The 15,780-nt window shown below is 54.1% G+C and overlaps 1 protein-coding gene across 5 annotated transcripts in view; it reads right to left on the bottom strand.

Moving 5' to 3' along the window:
- Nucleotides 1-952: 952 nt before the first annotated feature.
- The window catches only part of ARHGAP32 (Rho GTPase activating protein 32), a 250,625-nt gene continuing 235,797 nt past the window's right edge, over nt 953-15,780 (bottom strand). For all 5 annotated transcript variants that reach the window (XM_027740535.2, XM_027740533.2, XM_027740534.2 and 2 more), the window contains 6 exons: nt 13,352-13,553; nt 12,466-12,611; nt 11,471-11,545; nt 10,069-10,920; nt 8,558-9,420; nt 953-7,481 (listed from right to left, as the gene is read on the bottom strand). In XM_027740535.2, the coding sequence (XP_027596336.2) occupies nt 5,256-7,481; nt 8,558-9,420; nt 10,069-10,920; nt 11,471-11,545; nt 12,466-12,611; nt 13,352-13,553 (4,364 nt within the window). In that variant the 3' untranslated portion in view covers nt 953-5,255. The remainder of the gene's footprint in view (nt 7,482-8,557; nt 9,421-10,068; nt 10,921-11,470; nt 11,546-12,465; nt 12,612-13,351; nt 13,554-15,780) is intronic.

The following is a 15,780-nucleotide window of genomic DNA, read 5'->3' as shown; positions in this document are numbered from 1 at the left end:
TCCTGGGATCAGAGGGATTGGGTTGCTCAGCTTCAGGTGAGACCTTACAAGGGCATCAGTGTTCAGGTGGGTGTGCATCAATAAGCAGATCTGGATGTAAAGTTAAGATTTAGGAGCAAATATTTCAGCAGCCCCTTTGTGCTCACAAAGGCCCCCGGGTCACCCCATGCATGTCACCCCGTGTCACCCCATGTCATGTCACCCCGTGTCACCCCATGTCACCCCACCCCGTGTCACCCCGTCACCCCATGTCACCCCATGTCACCCCATGTCACCCCGTGTCACCCCATGTCACCCCGTGTCACCCCGTGTCACCCCATGTCACCCCATGTCACCCCGTGTCACCCCGTGTCACCCCATGTCACCCCGTGTCCCACAGGCTCCATGTGCACAGCAGGGTCACCTGCCCTCTCACGACAGCAGCATTAGGCTGGTTTTACTCCTGGCAGCAGTTCTAAAGAACATAACATTTACTGGATGAAAAGACTATCAGAAGTCCTCCTCACAATGCTAAAAACCTTTGAAATTCCCTTCCTTTAATCACCTTTTTTGCTATTAATTAACTCTGACCACCGTTACTGTGGTGCCCAGAACCCCTCCTGCCAGCCCCGAGGGCCAAGGTGGCTGTGCCATCTGTTTGTCCTCACTTCATCTGCCTTGTGCCTCCCGTGCCAGGGCCAAGCTGCTTCTCCTTGTGCTGTCGTGCTGGGCGAGAGGAAAGGGAGGCTCAAAGAGCCCAGGCTGGTTTATTTGTTGTTAGGAAGCAGCCATGGTTTAACTGCACAGATAAGCCCCAGCCTTGGCACATGGATTCAAAGTCACCTCCTTCATCCCAAGCTGCCTGCCAGCAGCCTTCCAAAGAAGGGCTCCAAACTGGCTTCTCCGGTTTTGTTTTTTTGATTACACTTAATTAACGAGGCAGAGGCAAAAATACACAACGAACACACCGGAGTAGTTTTTAACCTGGCTTGATTAATGCTGTCAAGTTGCACATCTGAGATCTGAGTGTGAGCTCAGTGGGACTGTTGCTTTTGTTTAATACCACAAGACACCTCAGTCTGGATTGTTGCATTACAGTACAAATAAAAAACAGAAACAAAACCACATCTGCATCATACAAGGTGAGAAGAATATGAGAATTCTAAATATTTACAGAGAAGGGCAAGTGGGGAAAACCACAAAAAATATTTACATAAAAATACATGAGCTTGTCAGCATATACATTTTACACCAGTTCACAAAAAAGACACTATATAAATTAAAGTGAAGGGAACTCCAAAGGTAACCCAAGACTTTCTGGGATGTTTCTCTCATGCGGCTCAGGGAAAGAAAAATCAAGTCTTCTACAGCAGGAAAATGAACGGCAAAACAACCCTTTTCTCCCCCCTCCCTCCCCCCAACTGGACGAGGCAGGACTCTGCACACCAGGAACTGGACATTGCTCACACCAGACCATGCCTTTCACATGGGAATCTGGGAAAAGCTCTGGGAAGAGGTGCATGCCCAAGCTGCCAAGAGCGAAAGGAAGGGAAACGACTTCTCATCCAGGTTTCCTGACATGTAACATCACTTCAGTCCGTGCCCTGGGCAGTGGCAGAGCACACTTGAGGTTCTGTCCCTTTCTGGGGTGAAGGAGGAACAGGATGTTTTCAAGTTGGTTTTGGTTTTGTGTAGCAACTTACTACCACTGTGCAATCCTTACTGACCCCCCTCCCATGACGAGTGGAAAAGGAGGATCACTGCAAAGACATAGGCACGAGGTTGTGGGACTGTTCTCATAGATGCATAAAGGTTTCACCTGATAAGACTTCTTAAAAATCAGAAATTAATGCTTTATTTAAGACTTCACAGGGGCTGGGCCCTCATTACTCACCCACTGTCTGCACTCCCCCTTCCCAAGGAAAGCCTCCTAGGGATTGCACAGCCCACTCCAAAGCAGAGGTTTGAGGAGGAAAATCCAGAGTTGGGGGCTCTGTTGGCCCCAAACTCCTGTGTGCACTGGGGGGGACTTTGGCTGGACACTCGGGAAGGGGCAATTCCAGATGCAGTCTATGGTAAGTGTCAGGAATCAGAGGGTCAGAGCTGCCATCGCCTCGCCGGAGGTGTGCTCAGGCCATGAACCACTGAGCCTGAGCAGACCTGCTCTTGGATTCCAGGGTTATTTGCATTGCTGTCCCCCTGCTCTCTCCTGTCCTCAGCTGGGACACTGAAATGTCACCTCCCCCCAGCTCAGCCCCTCAGACACCCGGTGTCACCCCCTCCTCGCTCTGATGCACAACACACCCTTTTCAGTCTCCCCTCTGATCTTTGGAAAGATACAGCTGATGTTTTATCATGAACCAATCATGAGGATGTAAAACTCAGATCTCTAAGGACCACCAGGCTAAGCCCAGTGCAGGAGCAGAACTGCAGAGTTCCCTCTATGGCTTTGGGGGCTGCGGGGTCGTGCGGGATGTTGAAGCCATGGGCAGCAGCAACACGAAAAGGAAGGTGCTGGTCGGTGTTATCTGGGAAAAGCTGGTGCCTTCACCTTTTTTAATTCTGTTGAATTAGCTGGATTGGCTCAGCACTGGTGGACACACGTTGGGGTTCTCAGAGAGCTTCCAGCCCTCAGAGCACAGCCCGGAGGGAGGAGAGGACAGCTGGGGGCTCACTCCTCTGCTGGCTTTTTTTCCTGGAGACCCTCTCATTCCCAAGAAGGCCGTTTGTAGCAAACATCCACGTCAGGCGTGCACTTCCAGAAGCCCTTCTGGAAAGGTGCTGAAAGCTTTGTTTCCCATGGGATGAGCGGGTGCTTCACCCCTGGCACTTCCCACAACGTGGGAGAGCCCCGGCAGGGCTGGGACAGCACAGGGCTGGGACAGCAGCTGTCTGAGGACAGCACTTGGTCTCTAAGGGAGACAGTGGCTTCAAGCAGGAGAATCCAGAGGCATTTACCCTTAGTGGGAGCTGGCATCAGGCCCCCAGAGTTACAGGATAGTCCTGGTGAACATAAGGCCAAAATCAGGGCATCAGGAGAGTGCTGAGGGGCAGGATGGGGGAATTAAGGCTTTCATGGAGAGAGAGGTTCAACCTACAGCTCTCATTCCCTGAATCCCAAAGAGCCTGAACCAAACACTTCAGCTGGAGACCTCACAGGTCACTGGCAGCTGAGGAGAGACTGTGCTACCACACACCCTGCTGAGAGCACGGACTCATCCGGCTCATCCCAAGGAACTCGGGCAGGGCAGCCTTTCCCAGAGAGTTCCCAGCAACGGAGACAGGCTGGCCCAGGCCATGGCTCACCTAATGGCCCCTTCTGTGTACTTCTGTTAGTTTTCCTTGAAAGAAAACATTGCAAAAAGCATTCCCTCACCAAAAACCCCAACCCCTCTACCTGGGAATTCCTCACGAGGAGATTGTGGTACCCTGGATCACAGTGCTGCTTTTTTTCTCCTTTTTTTTTCCCCTTTCTTTTTTTTTCTCACTGCCAAATTTCATTTCATAACATGTGAGAACTCTTCTAAACAAAATGCTTAAAACATCAGCATTGCACAATAAAACAGAACCTGAAGGTAGTTGCTGAAACAGCCCCAGACAAGGCTCCAAGGTTAAAAGAAGCAAACAGTTACAGACTAGTCAGCTACTAGAAGCAGGTTTTCCTTAGGATTTAAAAGTCCCAAAATAGCCATGAAACTTTTTTGTTCAAAAACACCACCTAAGCTCCCTTTAGCAGCTGTGTGCTAACTGCAGGACCTCCAGGCTTTTAATAAAACATTAGAGATTCAAAACAGGTAGAGAAGTTCTTCAACCACACAGAACAGGAATGGCCTTGGAATTTATCAGTGAACATTTAAAAACTCCTAAATCTCAAGTATTGCTTGTAAGCCCTGCCTAAATGGGATGGATGTGCTTAATTTATGGGGGGGGGAAGTCTGGGAAGTCCGAGAGGAAGCACGAGGCGCTGCCCGGCTGCTTTTACAATGTGAAAGCTTTTAAACAGCTTGGACACTGTTATTAGTGTGTTCTGCAGTGCACTGGCCTTCTGTCCCTACTCACTGAGCACTGGGAGGAGCTGCACTGGGGGATGGGAGGCAACACACAGCACAGACAGCACGTCACTGCTCCGTGTGTGCCACAATTCCGCAGGGATCCCTTTGCCAACACGGAACCGAGAGGTCACAGAGCCCGCAGACCTTCAGGGGAAGGTCAGCAGGAACATTCCCTGCTGGAAGAGCTGCAGGATCTGGCCCAGGGCAGCTGCTCATGCAGATAACTCGTCACTCCCACAGCTGGCAAGGTGGGCTCTGATTTACAGGTTGGACACAATGCCATGGAGATTTCTGTATTTATTTTTACTGGGTTTTGGAGTGAGATGACACAGCCTGGCCCAGCCACGAGATGGAATGAGCTCATCTGGACACAGAGAGCCCAGCAGCAAGGAGGAATTGGCATGGGATGGGTGTGCTGTTCCCAGCTGCCTGTGTAGGGTTTGGTGTAGTTTCATGTTTCCTTTCTTTTGGTGTGAGAAATGCAAACCTGCCCTACTTGGCTCCCATCGCTGGCCTCTGCTTCCAAAAACGGAAATGTAAAGTAATTGGATTTCTTGTAGGCAGAAGCAGCTTCTTAAGCAAACAATGCAACAAGTGTGCTGTGTTCTGAACTTGCTTCAGAGCCTATTCCACAGCCTTGAAGTCAAAACAGGCTCCCACCCACTTCAAAGCAACTGCAGTGGGTCCACTGCACACGAGGGAGAGGCAGGACCTCAGCACCAACCAAGGAGAAAACCCTTGGGCAGTCTTTCCCCCTGCCCAGCTGTTGGCCCACTCTTGCTGTGTAACCCAGAGGGGCAGAACAGTGTCATGGAGCCCCTTTCCTGGGAGCCAGCAGTGGGAAGGGCACTCAGCCTGGAGAAGAGCTGCACGCACAGTCCACTGTGCGGGGAGGGAGCGGCGGCCACTGCCAACGTCACACCTGGGGAAGGACAAACTCCTTCCCTCCCTGCCAACAGCACCTCTCTCAGCTCTGCCCGGCCTCTCTGGCAACACCTGTGTGCCAACAGCCTGCTCTGTCCTTCCAGTTGTCTCAAAACTACATGAAAAAGCTAGAGCTCTACTACGTAAAAACAGTGAGTGGGCGGTGGGGGCTGAAGGGGTTTTGCTTTCTCATCGGGGCAGGGTCGGGGTTTGGTTTGTTTTTTCCATCACTGAAAAAATAAAACAGTCCACTGTCCAGCAGAGGCTGCTTAGACTCTATCCCTCCTCCCCCCCACCAGCTCACTCGACGTGGACCTCTGTCTCGGGCCTCTGCAGGCACAGCTCGGAGGGCAGGAAGGCGCCCTGCCCCAGCGCCGTGGCGTAAGTCCTGCTGTGCACGTGGGTGAACCCGGGGGGCACGAACCCCCCTGCTCCAGCATAGCCCCCTCTTTGGTGCTGAGGCATGGTATGGTAATCCTCCAGGTTGTCGTACTGGGACACCACAGTCATAGTGCTTTGGCGCTTGCCCAGGGTCTGGTAGGGGTACAGCAGGGCAGAGTCCCTCTCCATGGGCTCGGGGTGCTGCATCCGCAGGCTGTGGCTCCGCTCGGGTTTGGGCGGCGGGGCCACGGGAGGGGCAGCGTGTTCCTCCTCCTTGTAGCAGTCTCTGGAGTGCTTCTCCACAGGGGCAGGGGGTCTGGCTCGGGACCTCTCCATGTCTGGCCTGTCCTCTGCCAGCCTCCCCTCCTTGTGGTTCAGCCTCAGGGTGTCCTGGCCGGCCGGGATGTACTTGCTGCCCGAGTGCTGGTAGCCCAAGGGCTCGGAGGGCTCTGGGCCCCCTTTGGGCCTGTAGTCGGGGTAGGGGGGCCCGTTTTTGGGCTCGGCAGGCTGCCTATGGCTCACTTCCTGCTGCAAGTGCGTCCTGTGCTCGCTGGTGCTGCCACCTGGCTCGTGCATCTTCCTGTTCCGGATGCTGCTCTGCTTCTGGGGCAGGGACGGCTTCTCGGGCTGCCCGTTCCCGTAGCCCCCGTGGTAGTGGGTTCTGTCCAGCTCGGGCTCCGGGTGCTGCAGGTAGTACCGCTCGTCCCCCTCGGGGGTGGCCGCCTTGCCCGGGTACCTCCCCTCCTTGCCCTCCGCCACTGTGAGGAGGCCAGTTTTCCCAGGATCGGATTTGCTGCGCAGGTGGATGGCGTCCAGCCCCCCCAGCTCGTCCTGCAGCAGCGGGGCCACGTTGTCGTACTGGGACATCAGGGGCCCCTTGACCTTCTGGCGCGAGCGGCTCTCCCTGCGGATAGACTGCATGCGGTACTTCTCCATGTCCTCCAGGTCCCACGACATGTACATGTGCTTGATGTCCGGGGCGGGGGGCACGTCCCTGCTGACGAAGCTGTGCTCCTTCCCCGCCAGGTGGTTGATGAGCCCCCCCCGGGGGTAGGAGGCCAGGCTGGGGTAGCGGTACAGCCCCTTGCTCTGCAGCCGCGCCGCGTACGAGGAGAAGTCGCGGCCGGGCAGGGGGTGGAAGGGCCGCACCCGCACGGTGCTGTAGGGATCCAGGTCGTAGAAGCCGCCGTCGGCCGTGGTGTAGTAGGAGGAGGAGCTGGAGTAGGGGCTGTAGCGGTAGTGGACCCGCCCGTTCTCGAAGTAAGGCTGGAGCTGCGTGACGTGGTAGTCGGAGTGGGGCTGGTATGGCTTGTACTGGTAGAGGGGCCGCGGGCAGTACAGGGGTTCGTCATCCGGGGGCACCTCGGTGCGGGAGATGGGCACGGAGCGGATGGCGGCGGCAGCGGGGGTGGGCACGTGCAGGGACTGCACCCTGCGGATGGTGGGGTAGGGGGGAGCGTCCTCGGCGTAGCCGGCGCTCCGCAGCCCCGTGGGGCTCACCGAGGACACGAACTCCGTCCGGCTGCGGGGCTTGGAGTGCAGGGCCGGGCCGGCCTTGCCCTGGGTGCCGTAGGTGTTGTAGCGGGTGCCCGCCGAGCCAGGGGTGTCCGAGCGGGGCGGGTAGGCCTGGTGGGGCTCGGGCTTGCCGTGGTACACGCTGGGGGGGACGCTCTCGGGCCTGTACTGGTGCATGGAGGCCGGCTTGGGGTGCAGGTAGGGGTCCGGCCCCGAGGGCTCGGGGATGCTCTCGGGCTTGGGGTGCGGCACATACACCGTGTGCTTGGGCGGGGGCGGCGGCGGGGGTGGCAGCAGCGCCTCCTCCACGGAGGAGGCCAGCATGGAGGAGGCCAGGAAGGCGTGGTAGTTGGCGTTGCTGAGGGGGTCGGCGCTGTTGGAGTGCATGGCCGCCGCGATCTTGCTCTCCAGCGTCCTCACGGGCGGCACCGGGGGCGCAAAGCCGTAGGAGGGGTGGGATGGGACGGACTCGGAGCGCAGGTGCAGCGGGGGGGCCCTTGTGGGCTCCCGGGGCTTCTCCATGTGGCTCTGGGGGCCCCCGGGCACCGAGGAGGAGCCGCGGGCGGTGGAATTGCTCTCTGAGACAAAGCCAGGCTCCGGGGGCTTCTCAGGGGCAGTGGTGCTCCACACCTGCAGGGAGGAAAGCAGCAGAAGTCAGGGACAGGCAGCTTTCCCCCCTCCTGTTCAGCAGTTAAAATATCACAGACACTCGTATGGGTCAGCCCAATTTCAGTGCTTCTGTGCCTGGTTCCCACTGGCTGTGGAAGGAGAGATGTGCAGGTTCCCTCTCTCAGCAAGGGCAGCGCAGTGCCACCAGCAGTTTGGATCCATCACAACTGGTGTGTTCTGCAAATGCCAAAGCACAGGAAGGGGAGGAGGTGGTTGCCTCTTTACCCACTGCTCCCAGTGTTTTGTTACATGCTCTGATTTTAAATGTATCACCTTAATGAAAATGTACCTGGGTTTGGCCTCCTCAGGCTCTTGGGAGCAGATCACACCATGTAACAGAGCAGCAATTCCTGCCCTAAATGTGCCTACAGAGCTTAGGCCAGGCTGAAGCTGGACACGCTTCATGGGCTGAGGTGCTTTGGATTTCTGAGGGAACACTGCACAAGGAACCCCTGCACAAGGAATATGACTTGCTCTGTTAAACAGAATAACTGAGGCTGGAAAAGACCTCAGAAATCATCAAGTTCAATCTTTGACCAACCCCCACCTTGTCCCCCAGCCCAGAGCACTGAGTGCCATGTCCAGTCCTTCCTTGGACACCGCCAGGCATTGGGACTCCACCACCTCCCTGGGCAGCCCCTTTCACCTCCTAGTCACCCTTTCCGTGAAGAACTTCCTCCTAATGTCCAACCTAAGCTGCACGAGGGAAGGTCTAAGACTATGTCCTCTTGTGCTATCACTAGTTGGACAAGATCCTACACAGGATGCTGGAAGAGGATACTGTCAGAGGATGCAAAAATCTCTGTTTCTGAGCACATCAGTCACCACTGCAGATACTTTTTCTCCTTCAAACCAAGGAGAGTGGGTATACTGGGGTGCCCACTTAGGAAAGCAGCACAGGATTTCCTCCAAGGCTGTGTCTGCGTTGTACCCACATCCCTTCCAGCGACCTGTGAACCCCCCCTTGCTGGGGGCCCGACTTTCCCAGAGCTCCCCCCCTGCAGTTACAGCCCAGCTGCGCCCGGACCAGGATGTACCTGAGCAGAGCTGCTCGGAGCTTTGCTGGAGGATGCTGGCACTTGTCCCGTGGCTGCCTGGTGGTCCTGCCTCTGCGCCGGGGTGGGCTGGGTGGCCGTGGCTGTGCGTGGCACGGCTGGGACGGTGCCATCCCCCTGCGAGGGCTCGGCGGCTGCGCTGGGGATGGTGGTTAAATATGGCACCGGGGCGCCTTTGTCCCCAGCAGGGGCCACGAGGGGAGACGGCAGTTTGTCCTCGGCCGTGCAGGTGGGAGTGTGGAGCTTGTCCCCAGACAGGCATGCCCGGAGCTGGGGTCTGTCCACAGCCGGCTCTGGGGCGGGCGGCTCCCGCTCTGGGGCGTGGTGGGCCGTGTGCTCCCAGTCCCCCGCGCGCGCGGGGAAGTGTTCACTGTCCCCCGCCTTGCCAGGATGGAAGCTGGCCTGCTCCTGCTCTGCATCTCTGCTCCCAGGCATGTCCCCAGGCATGCCCGTGTGGAGAGGCGGGGGGTCCTGGCCTCCAGGTGTACCGGGTGGGTGGTTCTGCTCCCCGGCTGTGCCGCTACCTTGGAATTCCTGCTCTACGGGAGCACCGGTCTGGAAGTGGAGTCGGTTCTCGGGCAGACCGGTGTACAGGTGGAGCTTGTCTGGAGCACCAGCAGAGAGATGGAGCTTTTCTAGAGCTGTGCCAGCTTCAGCCTCTCCATAATTTGTGCTTTCAGCATGAGCATCTCCTGGCCTTTTGAGGGACTGGGCGGATGCTTGCTGTGCGGACTCGGCTAACGCTAGGGCCAGCATGCGCGCTGCGTTTTTCGGAGGAGGAGGAGGGATAAGAGACACAGAACTGACGGGAACAGGATCCTGGGGGGAGTCGAGGGCAACTGCTCCTAATGGGGGAAAATTGAGAGAGAGAGTGATTTTATGTTACCCAATAAGGAGAGTGACCTTAACCTTAAAGACTATCATAAAAAAATAGATGCTCTCCACACTTTCACAGTGGTAGTTCCTTCTGGTGTGAAACACTTGTGTCTCACACGCAAACGCTGCTCAACAGCACAGCAGTTCATCAGAAAGAGGAAAAAAACACAAGAGATTGTCTAAAGGCTCCTCTTGCATTCTAGAGAGGTAGGGAGGAGGTAGCAGAGACTGAGATACCCTTAAACAATTTTGATCATAAGGTTTTAGGCGAAAAGGTCCCTTCTTCCAGTGTTGGCAGATTTTTAATTTAAAAAAGAAAAGCCTTAGATGGTCAATTGGCTGAAATGATCGAGAAGGACATGCTAGAGATTTTCACGCATGACAGGATGGGGAAAAAAAAAGTGGCATATAAAGCATTATGGAAAATTATCCAAGATTTGTGTGATGTAGGGAGAAGGCAGAGGTTAAGACCCTATTGATCTGCACAGCCCTGCAAGACACTCGTGATCAGAACTGACGGGCAAATCCCCTCTCCTAAAAGGCACGCAGAGGAGGGCGGTTCTGAGAGCAGGTCCCCTCGGGAACTTAAAGAAAGAATGGAGGAAAATGCACTGTACCTGGCTGTGTGTGTCCAGTGGGTACAGTCTTAGTCTGACTGCTTGGCATGGGTCTCTCCCCTTCTTCTGGCAGCTCTGGCTTGCCAGCAGCCACTAGCTGGGAATGCTGCAGCTCTTGGTGGGCTCCTTCCCCTGCTCCTGTTTCACTGCTTTTCAGGGGCAAGGACATCTGGGTTGGGGACCTGTTTGTGATCTCAGTGATGCCAATGCCTTTGCTCCAGCTGGAAGCAGAGGAGTTCCTGGATGTGATGGGCACTGCTCCGATGGCTTCTGGCCCACGGCTGGGCAGGGCAAAGCAGGTGGGCTCTGCAGTCAGTGGTGGAGATTTGATGGGCTTTCGGCCCGTCTTGGGTGAGAAGGTGAGGGGTTTGCAGGGCTGCTCCTCCGTGGGGCTCAGGTCCAGCGTAAAGAAGGGACTCATCTTCTCCTGGAAAGGGGAGACTGGCTCAGAGCTCGTGGCACTGCCCGGGGTCTGGGACTGGCTGCCTGATTCCAAATCCTTCTTTAGCAGGCTTGGCTTGTCCCTATTGATGTCAACCGACTCCAGCAGGGAGGTGCTGCTGTCCAGGCACTCGGACTCTGCCTGGGGGGGGCTGCACTGGAAGGACATGGGGTCAAAGTCCAGGCTGGCGACTCCGATGTCCGGGGGGCTCAGGTCGACGTCCTCGGAGGAGCGGGGGGAGATGAGGGCAGGGACGTGGATGAGCCCCTCGTCCCCGTCGCTGTCGTCGTGGGGAAGGTTGTCGTAGGAGTTGCAGCGGTTCATGTTCCCCAGGAGCTCCCCATTGAAGGAAGCAGAGAGGGCATCGCTGCTGGACCTGGGTCTTCGGGGTCGGAACAGTTTGGATTCACCTGGGAACGAGGAGATACCTGTGGGTTAGGGACAAAATCCTGCTGCCCAGGAGGCCAGGGCCTGGTGGGGGTGTTAAAGCTCAGCTGGTGAGCCCTGCACACAGAAGTGACATTGTTAGCAGTAACTGTTTATCACGTTTGTTTAAACTCTTTTACAGCAGTTCCAGGTCTGATTTAGTTGAAACTAAGCTGTGTGTACAAGCAAAACCAGTTTAAATGTGCTGTAGGCCTAAGGCTTTCTCAGAGAGCATTTTCCTTCATGATGATGCCTTGTCAGCCTTGGAATAGAAAGGGGAGGTGGCAAGGCAGGAACATAGGCAGTGACAGCTACACCTAAGCAAGAGGTTTGGTTTTTTTACCTTAGAAGGAAAAAAAGGCATGAAGAGCATTTCTGTGACACCCATCTGTGCTGGGCAGCTTTGTTAATTAGCAAGTCCACCTTTCCCTGAAGAGGTGGAAAAGCTGCCCTGTGGCATATCTGTGCCCAGGAATGTCAGCCTGCCTTCTTTAATCCACGTTTATTAGAAGTGCAGGTGGGATTGTGCCTTACCATCCACGGCGTGCAGAGAGGTGAGAGACTCCTCACTCTTAGCCGAGCGCAGGGTCCCGCTGTCTCCTCGTCCACCTGAGGGAAGGAATCCACACAGGGAAAGGCTGAGTTGTGACAGTGCTTTATATCTGGCTGTGTAATGATGGCAGGAAAAACACACACAGGTTTCCAGCAACACTGTTGTTTTGGGGACGGGTTTCTGATGCTCATTTTAGAGTCCTGGGAAAGGTGACCCACTCAAATGGTACCCGCTGTAGGTGACAGGTCAGGAAACATCTCTCCACATCATCCTCCTACAGACTCAGGAGGTACCTGTGGTAACTGGCTGGCTCCTGCCAGCAAGGAAAACCCTTCAAAAATGGGGAAGAAAACATTTTCACAACTTGTTTTATGGGCACTGAACAAGCACAACTTCAGTCTCCAAGGAGACAGTCTCAAAGGGCGTTTATGGTGTGTGAGGGTTATAATTTGAAAATGGGACCTGGGAGAAGATGGGATAAAAGTTCTCACTGGCCCACGTTTTGGGATTTGTGGTGTGTTTTACCTCAAAAACACACTGCTGCTATTTTTAAATTTGGAGGAAGGCAGAACATTATATATGGAGAAGGCTGAGGATTCAGCCCACATATCCTGGCTGTGGCTACAAAGGGTTGTTGGATGTGTTCTCATTACACTGGCAGAGAGAGTGTTTGTAGGAAGGTGCCTTTCCCTAATCTAATCTTCTGAGAGCAGCAAAGGGAGCCAGAGCTGTACTCTCATTTTATAATCAGAGTGTCAGAAGGAATTATTCTGAGACTTATTGCAGCAGCACCCACATATTGTCATTCCAAAGTCGCAGAGGTGTGAGCTCTGTCAGGCTCTGGAGCTGCCCGAGATCCATTCGGGAAAGAGTAGCTCCCTGGGGTGTCATGCCTGGCTTGAACGCTAGAAGGAGATAAAAGTACACTGAATGTGTGCTGCTCAAGCCCAGATTTTGGGAGGGGACTGCAGCTCACCTGCCAGGGCTATGGCTTTCATTTCCGAGGGCTCGCTGGGGTTGCGCTGCAGTTTGCGCTTGGACACAGAGGAGGATTTGCCCAGGTTGAAGAAGGATCTCCAGCTGCCCACTGGAGACTTCTTCATCTTGCTGGGAGGCCTTTTTCTGGGGGAGCAAACAGAGCACACAGTTGGAGATGGAAGCTGCATCTAAATCCTGCTACTGGTTGCTTGTTATCAGCACTCTCTGGTTTCTGCTTAGAAACTCCCTCTTCTCAACAGCTGAGGGTGTTTTCATTCCTACAGCTCAGCCCTGCAGTCTTGCTGGGTGAATTCCACCCAACTCTGGGATGCAGGTGCAGTGCAGGGGAGCAAAGGCTCCTGCCTGTGCAGCACAGCAGCTGAGGGATGGATTTCCAGCTCTCTGGGGAGCTGTGCGGCCATAAAGGCACCCAAAAAGGGTACCCATAAAGGTACCTCACTCGTGCTGTAAAATCACCTTCACCTCCTCCCACTGCCACTTCTAGTGTCATCAAGCCTGTGCAACTGCTCCACTGCAACCTGGAGATGTTACAGGCACTTAGTCCTGAAATCTGAAAAACCCCAATGTCTCCACGTGGTCACTCTGTTTACACCTCCTTCTGTGTGACTGGTACAGTCATCTCTGTGCACCAACACAACACGGATTTATACATTTAATGATAACCCTGCTAGAAAGAAGGGAGTGGTGCACAAGTAAATTAAACCCACGAGCCCATTGTTATAACAAGCTGAATCCTCACTGAGTCCAAAGCAGGTGGAAAAACAGCTACAATATTTCACATGGGACCAGTCAGTATCAGCAAGTTTTTGCTGTAATCAAAACAAACCAGTTACGACACGTGCTGGGAAGAAACTTGTCCCTACCTTTCGGACGGGAAGTCTATGACTGTGTGGAATTTGCCCTGCAAAGCTGCTGGGCCCTCTCCCACTTCTATGTACTTGCTGTCTGCCACGATGGGTGAGTTGATCTGGGCCTGTGTCCGAGCCTGTGCCTCCTCCAGCGTGAGCAGCTTCGTGGAGGGAGAGGACACCAGCAGAGACTTGGGCCGGGACAAAGAGCTGTGCCCTGCAAGGGAAAAACCACAGGCAAGAGGGAGAGTCAGAAAACAGCAGTGCAGAGATCAAAGCTCAGTCTGTGTGCCTAGGGAGGTGCTGTGTTTTTCTAAACCTTTGTTATCCCAACCACTGAAAGGCGTGGACAAAATGTGGTCAGAGATATGTTTGTGACAAAAAGAATCTCTCACTGAGTAGCTTGGTGTATTAAAAAATAAAGGCAGAGGGAAGCAGGTAGATCAGAAACCTTTGTGACATACTTTACTTCAGCTTCATCTGTATAGAAAAGCCTGCACAGAAAATGATGGTTTTCCTTTGTACAAAGCTTGGCTGGGTCATTCCCAGGTTCCACCTCTTGTATAACAGGAAATGCCATGTGTGACCAAAGCTCTACAAACCACTGTGCAGATGCACAGAGCAAACAATCTGCTCTGCGTCCTGCCCTTGGCCTTTTACAGCTTGGGCTGGTTTGGGAGATGAACACATAAAGTTCTGTGCAAGTAGTTGCTGTTGCCTCCTGCTGCTGTCAGCTTCAGCATAGAGGAGATCACAGCAGCTGTCCTTTGCTTGCCATTGTTTATTGTGCAAGTGTTTACAGGGTTGCTCCCAGAGGAGTTCAGGGGTGTGGGGGGAATGTGCCATCGCAGAACATCCTGGTTGGTTCCACCCCCAGGGCTCCTGGGGTGTGTGTGCGCTGTAAATGCTGTCCTGGGTGAACTGTGGGTTAAAACAGGCTTGGCAGCACCACTTTCACCCCTCACAGGTGGGTGCAGGAGCTGTGCTCGATCCCAGAGGCTCCTGAAGCCGTGCTGAGTGCAGTATTCCTGCTAAATATGCCAAATAACCCAACCCTTGTCCCTGCCAGTTTTGTGTCCAAGCCCACTGAATGTGAGTGACTAAGTCATTAAACAATTAGCTGAATTTACATGGTCCATTCTAAGCCTGGATAATCATCTGGCTGGGATTCTGAGCATGCTTATCTTCCCCTGGCAGAGCCTGCTGGGGGCTGTCACTGCTCAGCCAAACTAACCTCTGGCTCCTGCCGACCTAGAATCTCCTTCCAGGAGGAACAAAAAGCTGGACAACTCTGCTGTCCTAAGTAGAAATATTGGTTGTTTAAAAGAGGGGAGCAGCAAATCCAGTGGAAAAGCAGCTCTCTGCACTGCCCAGGGGGTGGTGACTGCGTGGGCTGTGCGTGTCTCATGGGCAGGGCAGGTTGTCAAGGCAGATGGTGCACCCTTAATGCTGCTTAGGAGCAGCAACAGCTTGTGGTGGCCCTGTTTGTTGATCTAACACACAGAGGAAACCTCCTTCCTGGTGTAACTCTGCTCCTTTTCCATGGAACAGCGATATGGTCTTAGTTACTCAAGGGAACTGTAGGTTCCAGGGCTGAATGTTTGAGGTGCCCCAGGGTTGGGCACGAACGTGTTGCAGTTCATGGCTGGTCAGCCCTGCTCATGAACCCACACAGGCTGTGCTTCTGCAAGGAATAACCAGCACAGCAGATGGCAAAATAGCCCCTAGTAAGAGCAAGACAGTTTCTTAGCATCAACATCACTGAATACAGAGAGCTTGCTTTAATTCCTTAATTTCTACTGGTGTTCTGAGGTCCATGGATAAATGTAGAGAGCTCAAATGGATAAGTATGCAGGAGCATCGATGGTGATGACTTTAAAAAGCAGAGGGAGCGGGGGGGGACAGATGAAGGGACGAAGAGGAAGATGAGGAAGAAGGGGTCCCCGAGCCCCCCACCTCAATTTCCAGAGGGGTATGCCAGGGGGAGGATCTGGGGGGCGGATAACTCTGGGATTGGATAATACCTTAAATTGTGGAACCCCCTGGACACACGTGCATGTCTCTGTACCCCAGTGGTGGTTGAAGGCCTTCTATTAAAACTGCTCTATTCTCTTACCTCTACAATAATTGCCTGGTGAGTAATTTTTTGGCTCCTGACCAATTTTTTGGCCACAGTTTTCAGGCAACAGTTTTTTGATTCCTTGTGATTTCTCAGTGGTAGGACACAAAAGCAGCAGCCAAACATTACTCCGTGCACTCCTGCGGGGTGTCCTTGGCTTCTAAGAAAGGGACTGACAGCAATTTCTAAAACTAGGCCATATTCGTTGGGTTCTGACATCACAACCTGGGAAATGTGGAGATGTGTCCTCTAGGTCAGGAAAAACCCATATTTGAAATGTGCAGGGGAGGCTCAGATATCCACTGAGTGCCTTGTGTGCTCCAGG

The sequence above is a fragment of the Pipra filicauda genome, unplaced genomic scaffold, assembly GCF_003945595.2.
Source record: "Pipra filicauda isolate LSUMZ 115617 unplaced genomic scaffold, ASM394559v2 scaffold323_size1005334_pilon, whole genome shotgun sequence".
Classification (NCBI taxonomy): domain Eukaryota; kingdom Metazoa; phylum Chordata; class Aves; order Passeriformes; family Pipridae; genus Pipra; species Pipra filicauda.
The sequence above is the reverse complement of the archived record's forward strand: the minus strand, read 5'-3'. Positions and strand labels throughout refer to the sequence as shown.